Below are 13,957 nucleotides of genomic sequence, written 5' to 3'. Positions count from 1 at the left end.
AATGCCCTGTGAGTTGCACAACACCTCGACCACAAACGGCCAGTCATCCAGTTGAATGACCCCGCAGCTTCGGACACTGCACCGCACGCAGTGTCTGGGAAAAGCACTGCTCACATTTTGTTTTACTTACTTGACCTGAGATCAGATTCTAAAAACGTCAAAAAATAGCAGACCTACAAGCTCGTATAGCGCGCCACTCGGTGGCTGCGCTAGGAGCTTGTAGATCTGCTATTTTTCAATGGCTAAAGCATAACATAATGGTAACACCAAAAAGGGGTTCCCGCACAAAATGGGTTGAGTAAAAGTATCAATACTGCAATGTAGAGATAATCTGTGAAAGTGAAAAAAAATGCCGAATTCAAAACTTACTTGAGCAAAAGTATTGGTATCAAAAGTAGAAAGTTCTCATTATGCAATGAAAATTGCTAGACCTACAAGCTTCTCACATCAGCTATTTTCAAATGGCCGAAATGTATAATAGGACTGAAATGGTTAATGTATGTTTTGTAATAATAATCAAAATAAGAAGAATAATTATTATAATGAGAGTAAAAGTATAACATTTGCCCCTGAAGTAGTGGAGTAGAAGTACAACACATTTTAAATGCTCCACTAAAGTAAAAAAACAAAATACTTACAATTGCACTTTGAGTACAGAATTGAGTAAATCTATCTAGTTACTGTATAACACTGGTGATGTTCAAATTGAAGGCTCTGCTTCAGTGCTTGACCTTTGGTCACTCGACAGCTACAGTGCAGCAATGAGCAGCGGAAGAAGAAGGAATGACGGTCACATGGAACTCATCTGTTCATTTCATTCCGTATTCGACAACAGTTCATCGTATACGGTCGTTCTGAAAGCTACCATCACCGTCAAGGTTTTCGTCCGAGACAACCAGACACGTGCCGCGAGGAAATAGTTTTGTGGTCATCCTATACGCCTGCCCTTTCATAGCGGACGATAGACGGAAACAAGAAACAAGCATCTCTGGATTCATTCTCAGACCCTGGAAATGGCAGGTATTATTCTGGACAGGAACCCCTTTTGGTGTTTTAAGCATTATACTTTGTTGAAAAACAAGCAGCTCTACAAAGCTCGTGGCGCGGCACCGAGTGCTGCGCCACGAGCTTGTAGATCTGCTATTTTTGAGAAATTGTGAAAATGTGGTGCAAATCTTTGAATATATATTCATTCACAGCGAACGTTTTTAACTCAAATCTTTGCTTCTGGGGGGGGGGTCCCCTGGAACAACATATTTTCAGATGGGGGTCGGCAGCCAATTACAGATAATTCCGGGGGTCCTTGACACGGAAAGTTTGAGAACCACTGCCATTTTCAGAAAATAGATATAAGTAGTAAACCTAGTACAGCAGAAACTAAAGTTTTCAAATAAAGGTATTGGAGTAAAAAAAAGTACAATATTTCCCCCAGATACAGTATGTAGTGGGGAGTATAGAAGTAAAAGTATTGAACAGTGGAAATACTCCACTAAATTCGAATTTCAAAATTGTCAAACAACAATATAAGAAAAAGAGGTAAAACATTTTCACAACATCTATCTGTAGAACCGACTCAACGAGTCAAACTGGGGTCCACAGTGGGTCCCCCAGTTCAATAAATTGGCCCCCCTGTCACGGCCCCCCGTGTCACGGAGGCCGAATTGTCGAAATATACAGTGCTGAATCGGGGGGGGGGGGGGGGGCATTAATTCCGCCAGAGGTGTTAAACTATACATGTACACGGTCGGTGACCCACTTCAACAGGAGAACCAGAATAGAAGGCACACCGTGCTGTTTGGCAGAGGGCCTGGAGACAGTGCACCGGGTCCGGTAGGTAGGGTGTATACTAGTGTCGCAGCTGGCTTGAAATAGTGCTTCAATTGAAATGTAACACAGACTGACTGGAGACAAACAAAAGAAAAAGGTCAGATGTCACGTCAGTGACTCAGAAAGCCAGGAAGAGATAAGCTGTTGCTTTTATCATGCGCGCACGGACGTTTTTGCCAGGGACCCCGCCCATTAAAAAAAATAGTTTTTAACCGATTTTGACCTGAGATCAGATTTTAAAATGTCTTCTACATCCTGACAGTTTTCCGAAAAAGCTATGTTTCTATGTCAGTCGATTTTTCAAAAATAGCAGACCTACAAGCTCGTAGCGCGCCACTCGGTGGTGCGCTATGAGCTTGTAGATCTGCTATTTTTCAATAGCTAAAGCGTAACACGATGCTAACACCAAAAGGGGTTCCCGCCCCAAAATGGGTTAACCCAATTACACCGGGAAAGCATCCGTGTCAGTTTAGGTTTTAACCATTTTAACCCATTATTTTACACTTTGACTACTCAAAAAAAGAATATGCACTAATGGCTCCGCTGTTCCGATTCTAACAAGACGTCTTCATCGCCGTGTCTCTCCACAAGGTGGCGGCGGCGAGGCCTTCGTTACGCTGGCCACCACGGACGCCTACTGCATGGGCGCCATGGCCGTGGGGCGGAGCCTGAGGCGGCACGGCACCACCAGAGAGACCGCCGCGATGGTCACGGCAGATGTCTCCACGGGCTCGCGGTGAGAGAGAGTTGTATAGCCCCTATACAGTTCCTCCTTACTACCACCTTATTCAGTATTTTAGCCGTGACGTGAGCGCCCCCTCCTGAGATACTCCCGGGTCCTACTTTTGTGTCGCTTTTGTGTCCCCATGGAGTTATACTGTGACGCTCCGTCGGACTAAATCTGAGACGAAAACAACCACGAAAGTCTCATTTTACCGCTTTCCTCGCAAAAACAAAGCTGCGCTGCTCTCCCAAATCTGGCTGTGACAGGCCGTCTTGCCCCACATGGAATACTATCGCCATTTTATTTTCTTGTGTCAACTAAATCCTCATTAATTGCAAACTAGATTCAACATACTAAGCCTGCACGCAATCTAAAAAAAAAAAAACCTATTGGTGTCCGGAAACTTATAAGAACGTACGTCTTAACTAAATAGGATAATCTCTCCATTGGCAAAAATGGACATATGATTTTCATACCATGATTTTGTGAGTGGTGCAACCACTCCTATACAACCAGCAATGTCCTGTGTACCCTGTATCATGTTGTCATGAGCACGAGTATATGTGACTTAATAATACCAGTAGGGGGCGCCAGAAACAGAGAGAGGGGTATTGCTGTGCCTGCTGCCTGCTAATGAGAGAGAGAGGTGTGTGTGTGTGTGTGTGTGTCACACAGGTGTGATTTTTTTTAAATTATCATATCTTTGATGTTTTGCCCTCCCAGAGCGGCCCTGGAGCAGGTGTTTGACCGGGTGATGGTGGTGGACCAGCTGGACAGCGGGGACAGCCAGCGCCTGCGCTCCCTGGGACGTCCCGAGCTGGGTGTCACCTTCACCAAGCTGCACTGCTGGACCCTCCTCCAGTACCGGAAGTGTGTGTTCCTGGACGCCGACACACTGGTGAGACGGTTCTCAGTTCTCACCCGTTTATATCCCCCCAATATTAACCCATTCTGACCCGAGATCAGATTCATACGAGGTTTCCACTGGACACACACTGGTCTGATTAATCCATTCTGACCTGAGATCAGATTCTAAAAATGTCAGTCTTTCTTTGATTTTTCAAAAATAGCAGACCTACAAGCTTGTAGATCTGCTATTTTTCAACAGCTAAAGCATAACATGATGCCAACACCAAAAATGGGTTCCCGTTCAGAATGGGTTAAAAGCCACGCAGGGCGATTCAGCAAAAATGACTCCTAAAATCAGTAGTTCTCGACACCGTTTCGTAGCCAACGCAACAAGCGTGTAGATCTGCTACTTTTACTACCACTATCATATTAAATCGGTATCGGCGAATATGCCAGTCTAACCACCGATCCGACACTATATGGCAGGTAAATATAAAATGGTGGAGTTTGCTTTCGAGTTGCCCAAACTGCAAGTGCACATACTATATGAGTGAGGAGTCTGCTAATAAACACAACACGCGATATATAGCTAGATATAGCATATGAACACAACACCAGATCACAGCACTGGTATCGGCTAACACAGAAATGGTGGTATCAGGAACGGAAAAAATGTATCGGGACATCCCTATTTACTCAAGTGTTGTACTCAAATTAAAGACAACTTTACGGTATTAACTTCGCTTGAACACTTACATTTTGACATACATTTCCCATTCAACTTCTATTTTATACCGTCTATTCGATCTACAAGCATCGTGGATCTGCTATAGTTTCGAAAACATTTGACAAATTGTGAATTGTGCCATTCATAGTAAGTACATTTACACATGCATAGTAAGTGCATTTACACTAGACCAGGGGTTTCCCAAACTGTGGTGCGTGCACCCCTTGGTGGAGTGCGTGACATGAAAAGGTTAATGCCGGTTTCACCGTAGAATGGTGTTATTTAGCACAAACTCCGGTAAACCACTGTTGTAAGGAGATGTATACAGTCAGCAGCTGCATGTCTCTCGGTGCAGTGACGTTCTGTGATTATTTGCCATAATCATATTAAAAGAATATATATAATTTTCAGCCAAATACAACAAGAGCGCTGGGGGGTGCGTCAGGAGGTAACAGGGGGTGCAGCACTATAGACGATGGTATATGCTGCACCACATGTTGCACAGATAGGTCGATGCCCCCCTCTGAGAGGCCAGCAGCTTCTGTGCAGTGTGCATATACATCCACATGTGTGGCGGTCACAGACAGACATGGAGACATGGGATCAGTAAACTGACACAAACACACACACACAAACGACTCCATAGGGTCTTTGTTCAGCCCAGAGCAAACAGCACAATCTGGTCACGGCTGCAGGCATGTTTGAAGGCCGTGATACCAGCCAAACGGCCGGTGTAAACCTGCAGGGTTCATGTTCAATGTTCAATGTTCAGCATGTTGACCTGATGCTACAGAACGCTACACACACGCACGCACGCACGCACGCACGCACACACACACACACACACACATACAGACGGGTCCGTGTCATCATATTTTCCGACGGCTCGTTATTCCGACATTACTAACCCGGTCCCTATACCCCTACAACACGGAAGCCACGGGGTGAGTCTTAAACCAGCCACGCATGTCGATGCGCACTCCAACATGTGTGATTCGTGTGGTGAACAAAATAATCACTTCTAACCCAAAGGGAAACATATTGGAATAGACTGTGTGCGCACACACACACACACACACACACACACACACACAAACCTCCTCCCTGACCTCCCTCTCTCTCTCTCTCTCTCTCTCTCTCTCTCTCTCTCTCTCTCTCTCCAGGCTCTGTGCAACGTGGACGAGCTCTTTGAGAGGGAGGAGCTGTCGGCGGCGCCGGACCCCGGCTGGCCCGACTGCTTCAACTCCGGGGTGTTTGTCTTCCGGCCGTCCCTGGACACCCACGCCAGGCTGCTGGAGCACGCACGGCAACACGGGAGCTTTGACGGTCAGTCGGGTAATTGCGTCGTGCATATTATTATTAACCCATTCTGACCCGAGATCAGATTCATACGAGGTTTCCACTGTGGACACACACACTGGTCTGATGAACCCATTCTGACCTGAGATCAGATTCTAAAAAAATGTCAGTCGTTCTTTCGATTTTTCGAAAATAGCAGACCTACAAGCTTGAGCCTGTTAAGCCAAGGGACGTCATATTCGTCACGTCACATCAAAATCCACAATGCTTGACTGCCAGGAACGCAATATGGTATTTTTTTTGCGTTTCCAAAGCAAAACCTTTGCATTGGGGGCGGGGCGGAATGGTTAGAGAGAGCCAGCCAGCCCTGGGGAGGTTCCATTCCAGGGCCTGGACAGCAATATGTGTCAAATAATATGACCTGTCAAAGTTACAGTTTCCCATATCTTTATGAAGATTTTTTTCCGCTTGGCATCTATAGGATAGTGACACCCCTCACTTTTTCTCCCAGTTCAGGGTAAGAAAAAACAACATAATCTTTTTGGTTCCAGTGCCGAACCAACATACAGGGTTCCTATATCCAAGAGCCTTTTTTTTGTAGCACACATGGCGTTGAGCTGATCCTCTTGCGTTCCCTCGTACACACAGGGGGAGACCAGGGGCTCTTGAACACCTATTTCAGCGACTGGGCAGTGAAGGACATCAGCAAGCATCTGCCCTTTGTGTACAACCTCAGCGCCAGCACCGTGTACAGCTACCTCCCTGCTCTCCAACAGTGAGCGATCCCACACATACATACAACCACAGTGTACAGCTATATACCTCCCTGTTTTACAACAATGAGTTGTTCCTACATACAACCACAGTGTACAGCTATATACCTCCCTGCTTTACGACAATGAGTGATCCTACATACACAACCACAGTGTACAGCTATATACCTCCCTGCTTTATGACAATGAGTTGTTCCTACATACAACCACAGTGTACACACTGTACAGCTATACCTCCCTGCTTTACAACAATGAGTTGTTCCTACAGTATATGGCACTGGCTTTCAACCCATTTCATATCAAGATCCATTATTTATTTAGCATTTGAGCCATGGGCCACCGTCTGATGAGACCGTCTTTAGACTATTACAAACTACTTTCTGGCCTTCACACAGCCCATATACATCCAAACAGAAGAGTCCAATATGACTGCATTAAACGACGTTAAACGACGTCACTGGATTTGCCATTCGCTTTACGAATGCGGATACCATTTATACTGAGAGGGTCTAGAGGGCTACGCTGCACTAAAACACGGGGTCGCATTATAATCGGAGACTAGACTATTTGACTTGTTCTTTTCCCACAAATGAGTCTTGAAAAATGAGTCGTCATGTAATCAGAGTCATCTTATATTCCGAACAATACGGTACTAGAGGTCCTGACAGGATATAAAACCAGCAGTACTAGAGGTCCTGGTAGGATATAAAACCAGCAGTACTAGAGGTCCTGGTATAGGATATAAAACCAGCAGTACTAGAGGTCCTGACAGGATATAAAACAAGCAGTACTAGAGGTCCTGACAGGATATAAAACCAGCAGTACTAGAGGTCCTGACAGGACATTAAACTGCAGCAGAACTATTCTGTCCTGGCGGGATATATAGTGAATGTATTTCTGCCTTCCCTCAGATTTGGCCACAATGCCAAGATTGTCCACTTCCTGGGGTCCAATAAGCCCTGGAACTGCAGGGCCAGTGCACAGACAACCGAGGCACATACAGAACACAGCACGGAGCGGTTTGTCGCCCTCTGGTGGAAGGAGTACCTCAGCCACACGACCCCAGTAAAGACACCTTCAAGTCACGGCACTGGGACCTCACATCAGGTAAGGTGTGTTTTATGAACTGCAGGGTAAATACTAGAGATGCGCCGGTGTATTTTTGAGGGGCGCCATCCCCTCCTAAATACAGCTTTTTGTCCTAACATTTGCCAATGAAAGGAGAATGAAAGGAGAATTTACATCATACGTGTCTGAGCAAAATCGGCTTTTTGTGGAGCCACACAAACATTAACACCCTCCGCGCCATTGCGTAGATCTAGGTCAATTAAAACTTAGTTGATACTATACGCTTAACGCCATTGCCGTATATAGATCAATGGCAATTGTGCTTTTATAGCGTTTTCGATCGATCAAGCCATAATGCTACTTGCGTTATCGTCGGGTATAGCTACCCGTTATTGTCATGACAATGGATCGCCCATCTTAGATCGCCCCTCACTTCACACAGGAGTGATTGTTTCCCTTCCCGATACCGATTTCGGATACCCACAACTTATGCATTGGTCGACACAGAGTAGCCTACCGATCCGATGCGTATAGCCAGACAACTCGTCTCCAAATGCACCTCCCAAACTACACCTCCCGAAATCCAAGCAAGGAAGCTCCCATTACAATGTAATATCTTTACATTTATTTATTTTTATTTCCATTTCCGCTGAGCAGCAAGCTATAATATGCCTAGTGCTTATACTATTGCTTAGATGATTTCGATTAATATTAGGATAAATCTGCACGACTGTAAAGACGAAACAGAAGTGGGGAGGAGGCTTCACTTCCGCTTAATCATGATAGAGCTTCTGTTCTCCAAAATGTGTATGCATTTGAAAATTGTAAAAACAGTCTGGCAACGCGACGAGACTACAGTGTGTGTGTGACCCCAGTCACCAAAGTACAAGAAAATCATAGGCTGCATAACATAACAGAGCACATCTACTGAACAACAAACGGCTGACCTTTTAAAGTCAATATTTGTGCATATACGTAGCTAGCTACGTATGTGTGTTCTGTACATTGTAAACCACCACGGTTTTGGTTTATCTGCACAAAAGAGTCACAGAAGACCGCCCACACATGAGCCAGGTGCGAGAGTCCAACAGGCATTGTAGTGTATGAGCATCGCTCGACCACTTCTGTCCACCTATCCGTCTGTCCATCTGATTGTCCCTCTGTCTGTCCGTCTCGTCTTGGCAGAGCTGGCGGAGACAAGAAGCCAAGGGGAACCTGGACGTGTCCAACTCGCTGCTCGCACGTTTCTCCATCGACCAGCAGAGGCCCACATCACCACCGACACCGACAGACATGAGGGGGGCGGTGAGTGTACACATCAAAGTGCATTATTTCTCGAGAGCTATTGTTGTCGTTGACAGTGGAACGCGTCTGTCTGTCTGTCTGTCTGTCTGTCTGTGTCTTTACTGTACTTGGCCAAAATATGTCCCCGTAGCTATAAACTAAAGTAGGCTTTGAGGTCATTTGTGAGGTGAATTATCCTGGTCCTCACAAGAGAACTGGTTGTCTTCGTGAAAAGATTACAGCAATTTGTTGATGTGAGAAATACTACTTTTACTTGTTTTTAAAAAGCATATGTACCGGTCTCTTGGACATAATTTGCACCACAACTGCCTAAAAGTTATAGCTATAAGCTATATTACTTGTTTTGGACAGCCCATAGGCCAATTATTTGTTTACAAACAGTGAGACTGGTAGCACGGGGGACTGTTCCATGTAATCAATTCCCAACAGATCTCCAAACCTGTCGTTTTGGGGAGCGCTGGTTTTAGTTCCCTGGGTGCACCTACCCTAGGAGACATTTATACTTCATTGCGCAACAGTATTGCGCACAGAGAACAGCCGATATACAAGACTGTTGTGAGCGCAGAGGTCTGCGTTGTTGACCTCCCGTACCACCGCGGGATGAACAATAAATTGGCATAACTCATGCTGTAGGGCTAGATTTAAAATGGTAAAAATAATAATAATTAATATTACATACTAAAATCTAGACGCGCTCACAGCAATAGTAATACAAGCGTGTGGGACATGAACGTCTGTGTTTGTGTGTGCACCAGACAGAGTCTAATCAGTTTAGGGATTTGGGATTTAAGGACCTCCACTCCACTAACTGTGTTTAGTGCAATGACACGCTGTAAGGTTCACCTTTATTAATTCAGGGAGGTCAATTTAAGTTACACATAACGTACAATTTAAATCCAAATCAAGATAGACATTTCAGAATGATTCAGCTAGAGTCAGAGTATCCCTCAGTAGACTTTTAAATCAATCAAATTAAATCAAGTTCTTAAAACTGATTGTAGAAAGTTCCACATGTGAGGGGCAAAGTAAGTAATGAAAAGCAGTCCTCTTACCCAGTTCAGAATTAACATTGGGGATTTAGTCTTGAGAACGGGTGTGATGATGATGGCCAACGTTAGGATGTAATAGGCTGCTAAGATAATTAGGCAATTAAGGCTTTATAGATAAAAAAAAAACAGTGCAAAGCCGTTCTCGTCTCATAACCAACCTTTTCATAAAGCCTACAGTAAATGAGTGAGAAACCCAAAACTATGAGCCTGTGACATTATTATACATATACATGTCTATATGTACAAGCAATGAGTTACATCCCCACACATCACCACCCAGGCTCACTCAATGTCCCCACCCGGGCCCTGCAGGGAGCTGTGAAGAGCCCAGTCTTCTACCCGTTCCTTACACTCGCAAGTCACACACGGATGGTCTACTCCAGGCTCTTCTCCAAGTGGCTGCCGTGGCCCCCCTGAGGGCAGTGGTTCCCAAAGTGGGGTCCAGCAGGGACCCCTAGGGTCCTTGAGAGAGTTCCAGGGGGGGTCCTCAGCTAAATGATAATTATTAGGAACCAAATGGTTCCATTTGTACACTCTCGAAGTTAAATTAACTTTGATTTTGCAATGATACATTGGGGTCCCAGAGATAGAAATGCCATTGAATGAGGGACCGTAGCCTAAAATGCAGGTCAAACCGTGTGCCCTTGAAAATGAAAATGGTTGAGAATCACTGCTAGAACCGTAAAAACCTTCTCTTAGCATATATTTTCAAATGTGGGGTCCGCAGGCTAATGAGTGTCATTTTGGGGGTCCTTAATTGACATGAAAAAGTTTGAGAAACCCTGCCCTATAGCGTGCCTTGATTGTGGTGCCTCTCAGAGCTCAGAATACTGTAATAATATTTGTAATGTATCAATGTCACTTCATTTAGACACTCTATACTCACTGCCTTGTTCTTGACCTAAAGCATGGTGTGATTTTCCCCCCATGGTGCTACTGGTGAATTAATTCACAAAGCGGTATTTGTGTGTTCCGTTGTGTTGTTTTTTTGGGGACGGACAATGTGTGCAGAGTTCACTAGCAGAAGACGCGCTGTCGGGTGACGAGCGAGGGACAGAGAACCAGGACGACCCGCCCGGAACTACGGAGGGAACCGAGGAAACCAACGGAGCCTCCGAGACCCACGCAGAACCGGTATGCATAACACGTTCTATCACACACATAGTAGAGAGTGAGACTCACACAGAACCTTTACGTCTAAAACCGTCCTATCACACACTATAAACTATAGCGGTTCCTTAACCCATTTAAGAGGTTCTTTGTACAACAACAGTGATGGAAGAACCGATACTGTAAAAACTTGCGCGTCCTTTCAAATCATTCATTTGGATTTCCAGGGGGGAAACAGAAGAACAGCAGCAAGAAAGAGTCTGCAATAAACTGTGATATAAGCAAACAACTGAACAAGATACAAAATTTAGGCATTTAGCAGACGCTCTTGATCCAGAGCGATTTACATTAAGCAAGAACAAATGGTCTGGCCATATTGCAATAAGGGGCTTCTATCTCTTCATTAGAGTTAGACCACGTGTGTGACATCCTTACGTGTCGCTGTGCAACAATGCCTTCTCCTTCCTTCTCGTGTGCCGAATACCAACTTCTTCATCCCACAATGGTACATTCACTCCCTATGTTTAATGCGTTCACACCTGCAGTGATCTGCACTCTGCTGCGTTTTGAAGCGAAGTGAAAACCCCGGCGGAGTAGAATGCGGTTTTTGGTGCGCATTAGCATTCGATTGAGCCATATCACACCTGCCAAAACGAAGTGCACTTTCTGACAATTCACAGCAGGATTCGTTTTTAATCGCAGTAAAAGCTTTCCGGTGTGAATATGACCGTATATAGCCTCTCTGCATGTTGTTGAGGTGGTATGTGCCGCCGACACCGTCTCGCCTGTGCTGAGCTGCAGTGCAGATATAGGCTATACACAGTGTTTAACTGTCACTACGGATTTGGCTGTGGTTTTGCGACGTTGAGTGAGTGCCTAATCTAGCCTGATTTAAAAGTGTTAGGATTATAGGCATTCTGCAATGCCTGCCAGGAAGTGCATGCACCACCCAGTCTGTTTGTAGTATACTTCTAAAGCTTTGTGGTACTTGGCTGGTAGAAATGATTCGTACTTTGCCTATACTGGAGTTGAGTAGTTATAAGGCCAGTTGAGGTCCTGCATCTCATTCAGCCTGCAGGCACTGACTGGCAAACAAACACACCGAGGTGCATGTTTTCACCTGCCAGGCATCCAGAATTATTCGTATAGAACACAACTGGCACTGTGCGTTTGTCTGCAGTCGGAACGGTTGGAGGAGGTGACGCTTTGATGCAGAAGCACCCGTTATCTCTAGCCACCTCGTCACACACGCTGGCAGAAAGAACCTTCACTACACAGTACACACACAACCACAAACTACTCTCCCCTCCTCCGTGAGAATCCGGGGTGGTTTATTATGCCCTTACAACCGGGAAAGCATCCATGTCGTTTTAGATATTATGCATTGTCTCTGCATGTCCAAAACTGTTACTTTTCAGAATTCAAAAAGCATCAAAAGTAGCAGATGTGTGATCAAGTATAGGGGCACAACCACAAAAGTTTAGAAAATGGAGAGGAGAGGTTTCTGCCCCGAAAACAAAGATGTAAAAAAATGTATCAAATCAATCAAAACTAATTGGCTCAGGAATCCGACAAAAATATGAGAAATCTCCATGAATTCAAGGCTTCTTCACAGGTGGTGTAATTGATATAAAACTATACTCCCATGTTCAACCTATCTTCATATATTACAAGCACAAGTTTTTCAGCTTTAGAAGGCATTTGTAGAATTGGGTCTAAATGCGTTATTAGATTGTCGAGTTGTTATCCGGGGAGGTGAGGACAGGAAAAGTAAAGATGAGGAGGAGTTATTTCTCTAGTTCTCTGCAGTGCACTCAGTCACGGGGGGGGGGAAGCACATCTCTATTAACAACCTGTGTCTGGGTGTAAACAAACATGAAAAACAGGCAACAGACTGAGAGCATGGCCAAGCTCCTCTCCTGGTTTAATTTGAAGTCTTTCATCTCCCTCACACTGAACTCTCCTCAGGGGCAGTGCCAATGGACTTAACATCCGGGCTTGTTGCCAGTGGGAGAAGATTCAGAAGAAGTACTTTTTTCAAGTATTGACAACAAAACACAAATACGATTAAGACCTGAAAGGCCAATTCTAAAAATGCCTTCTAAACAAAACATTTCAAACACTTTCACGATGTTTCAATTTTTTTTTAAATAAAATAAAAAAAAATAGAAAATAGCAAGTGTACAAGCCACTATACGTGCCGTGCTGCGAGCTTGTGTATCTGCTATTTTTTAACCCATTCTGGACGGGAAACCCTTTTGATGTTTGAAGTATAAAATAGCAGATCTACAAGCTCATGTCGTGGCACCGAGTGCCGCGCTACTTGCTTGTAGATCTATTTTTTTTTAAATCATAAAAATGTGGTGCAAATCTTTGAATACGGTATATATATTCTTTTCAACGTTTTTAACTCAAATCTTTGCTTCTGGGGGGTCCCTGGAACAACATACTGTATTTTCAGATGGGGGTCGGCGGGCCAATTACATATCATTTCGGGGGTCCTTGACATTAAATTGTTTGAGAACCACTGACATAGAAATTTCCAGATTTAGTGCATAGCCGAAGTGTGAAAGCCGAAGCAGCCTCAAGAGCCAATCTACATTGTGGCTTGTACGTAGATCGGCTACTTTCGTATATAGCGACACCACCCATTTTCAATCTATACTGCATAATTGATCCTCACTAATATTCACACGTTCAATGATGATGGGAAAAATATCTAATAGTAATTTGAGTCACAATCAATCGCCACGTGAATATTTCATAATCGTGACAGCCCTGCTCTTTCCAGCGGTGCTTGTATGTCGCAGATGCCTTGACATGTTGTGTCTCTTCCCCCCCCCCCCCCAAAAAAAACATGGTTTTGTAGGCGGCGGTTGTGTCGGCCGAAGCCGACGTATCGGAGACGGATCAGCTGGAGCATCGGCGACAGTGGGAGGAGGGCCAGGCAGATTACCTGGGCAGGGATGCCTTCGACAACATCCAGAGGAAACTGGACAGGTTCCTGGATTAAAAAACACGAGGCCCTTTCTACAAAATGCCTTGTTTAACCCATTCTGACCTGAGATCAGATTCATAAGAGGTTTCCACGGGACACACACTGGTCTGATTAACCCATTCTGACCTGAGATCAGATTCTAAAAATGTCAGTCGTTCTTCGAATTTTTCAAAAATAGCAGACCTACAAGCTCGTATCGCGCCACTCGGTGGCGCGATATGAGCTTGT

The 13,957-nt window shown here is 44.7% G+C and overlaps 2 protein-coding genes across 2 annotated transcripts in view; both read left to right on the top strand.

Annotated features, from left to right (window-relative positions):
• LOC308311680 (uncharacterized protein) overlaps positions 1-13,957 on the top strand; it is a 200,881-nt gene that overhangs the window by 50,428 nt on the left and 136,496 nt on the right. The window lies entirely within an intron of this gene.
• On the top strand, positions 2,433-13,744 carry gyg2 (glycogenin 2; the record flags this gene model as incomplete). Its single annotated transcript, XM_080758510.1, has 8 exons — positions 2,433-2,563; positions 3,275-3,449; positions 5,291-5,453; positions 6,075-6,201; positions 7,111-7,306; positions 8,453-8,572; positions 10,633-10,755; positions 13,601-13,744. The coding sequence occupies exons 1-8, from the start codon at positions 2,469-2,471 to the stop codon at positions 13,742-13,744; spliced, it is 1,143 nt and encodes a 380-aa protein (XP_080614636.1). The 5' UTR covers positions 2,433-2,468.

The sequence above is a fragment of the Protomyctophum bolini genome, assembly GCF_963924005.1.
Source record: "Protomyctophum bolini genome assembly, chromosome: 24".
In the NCBI taxonomy this organism is placed as follows: domain Eukaryota; kingdom Metazoa; phylum Chordata; class Actinopteri; order Myctophiformes; family Myctophidae; genus Protomyctophum; species Protomyctophum bolini.
Note: the sequence above shows the minus strand (reverse complement) of the source record. Positions and strands in the feature narration are given on the sequence as shown.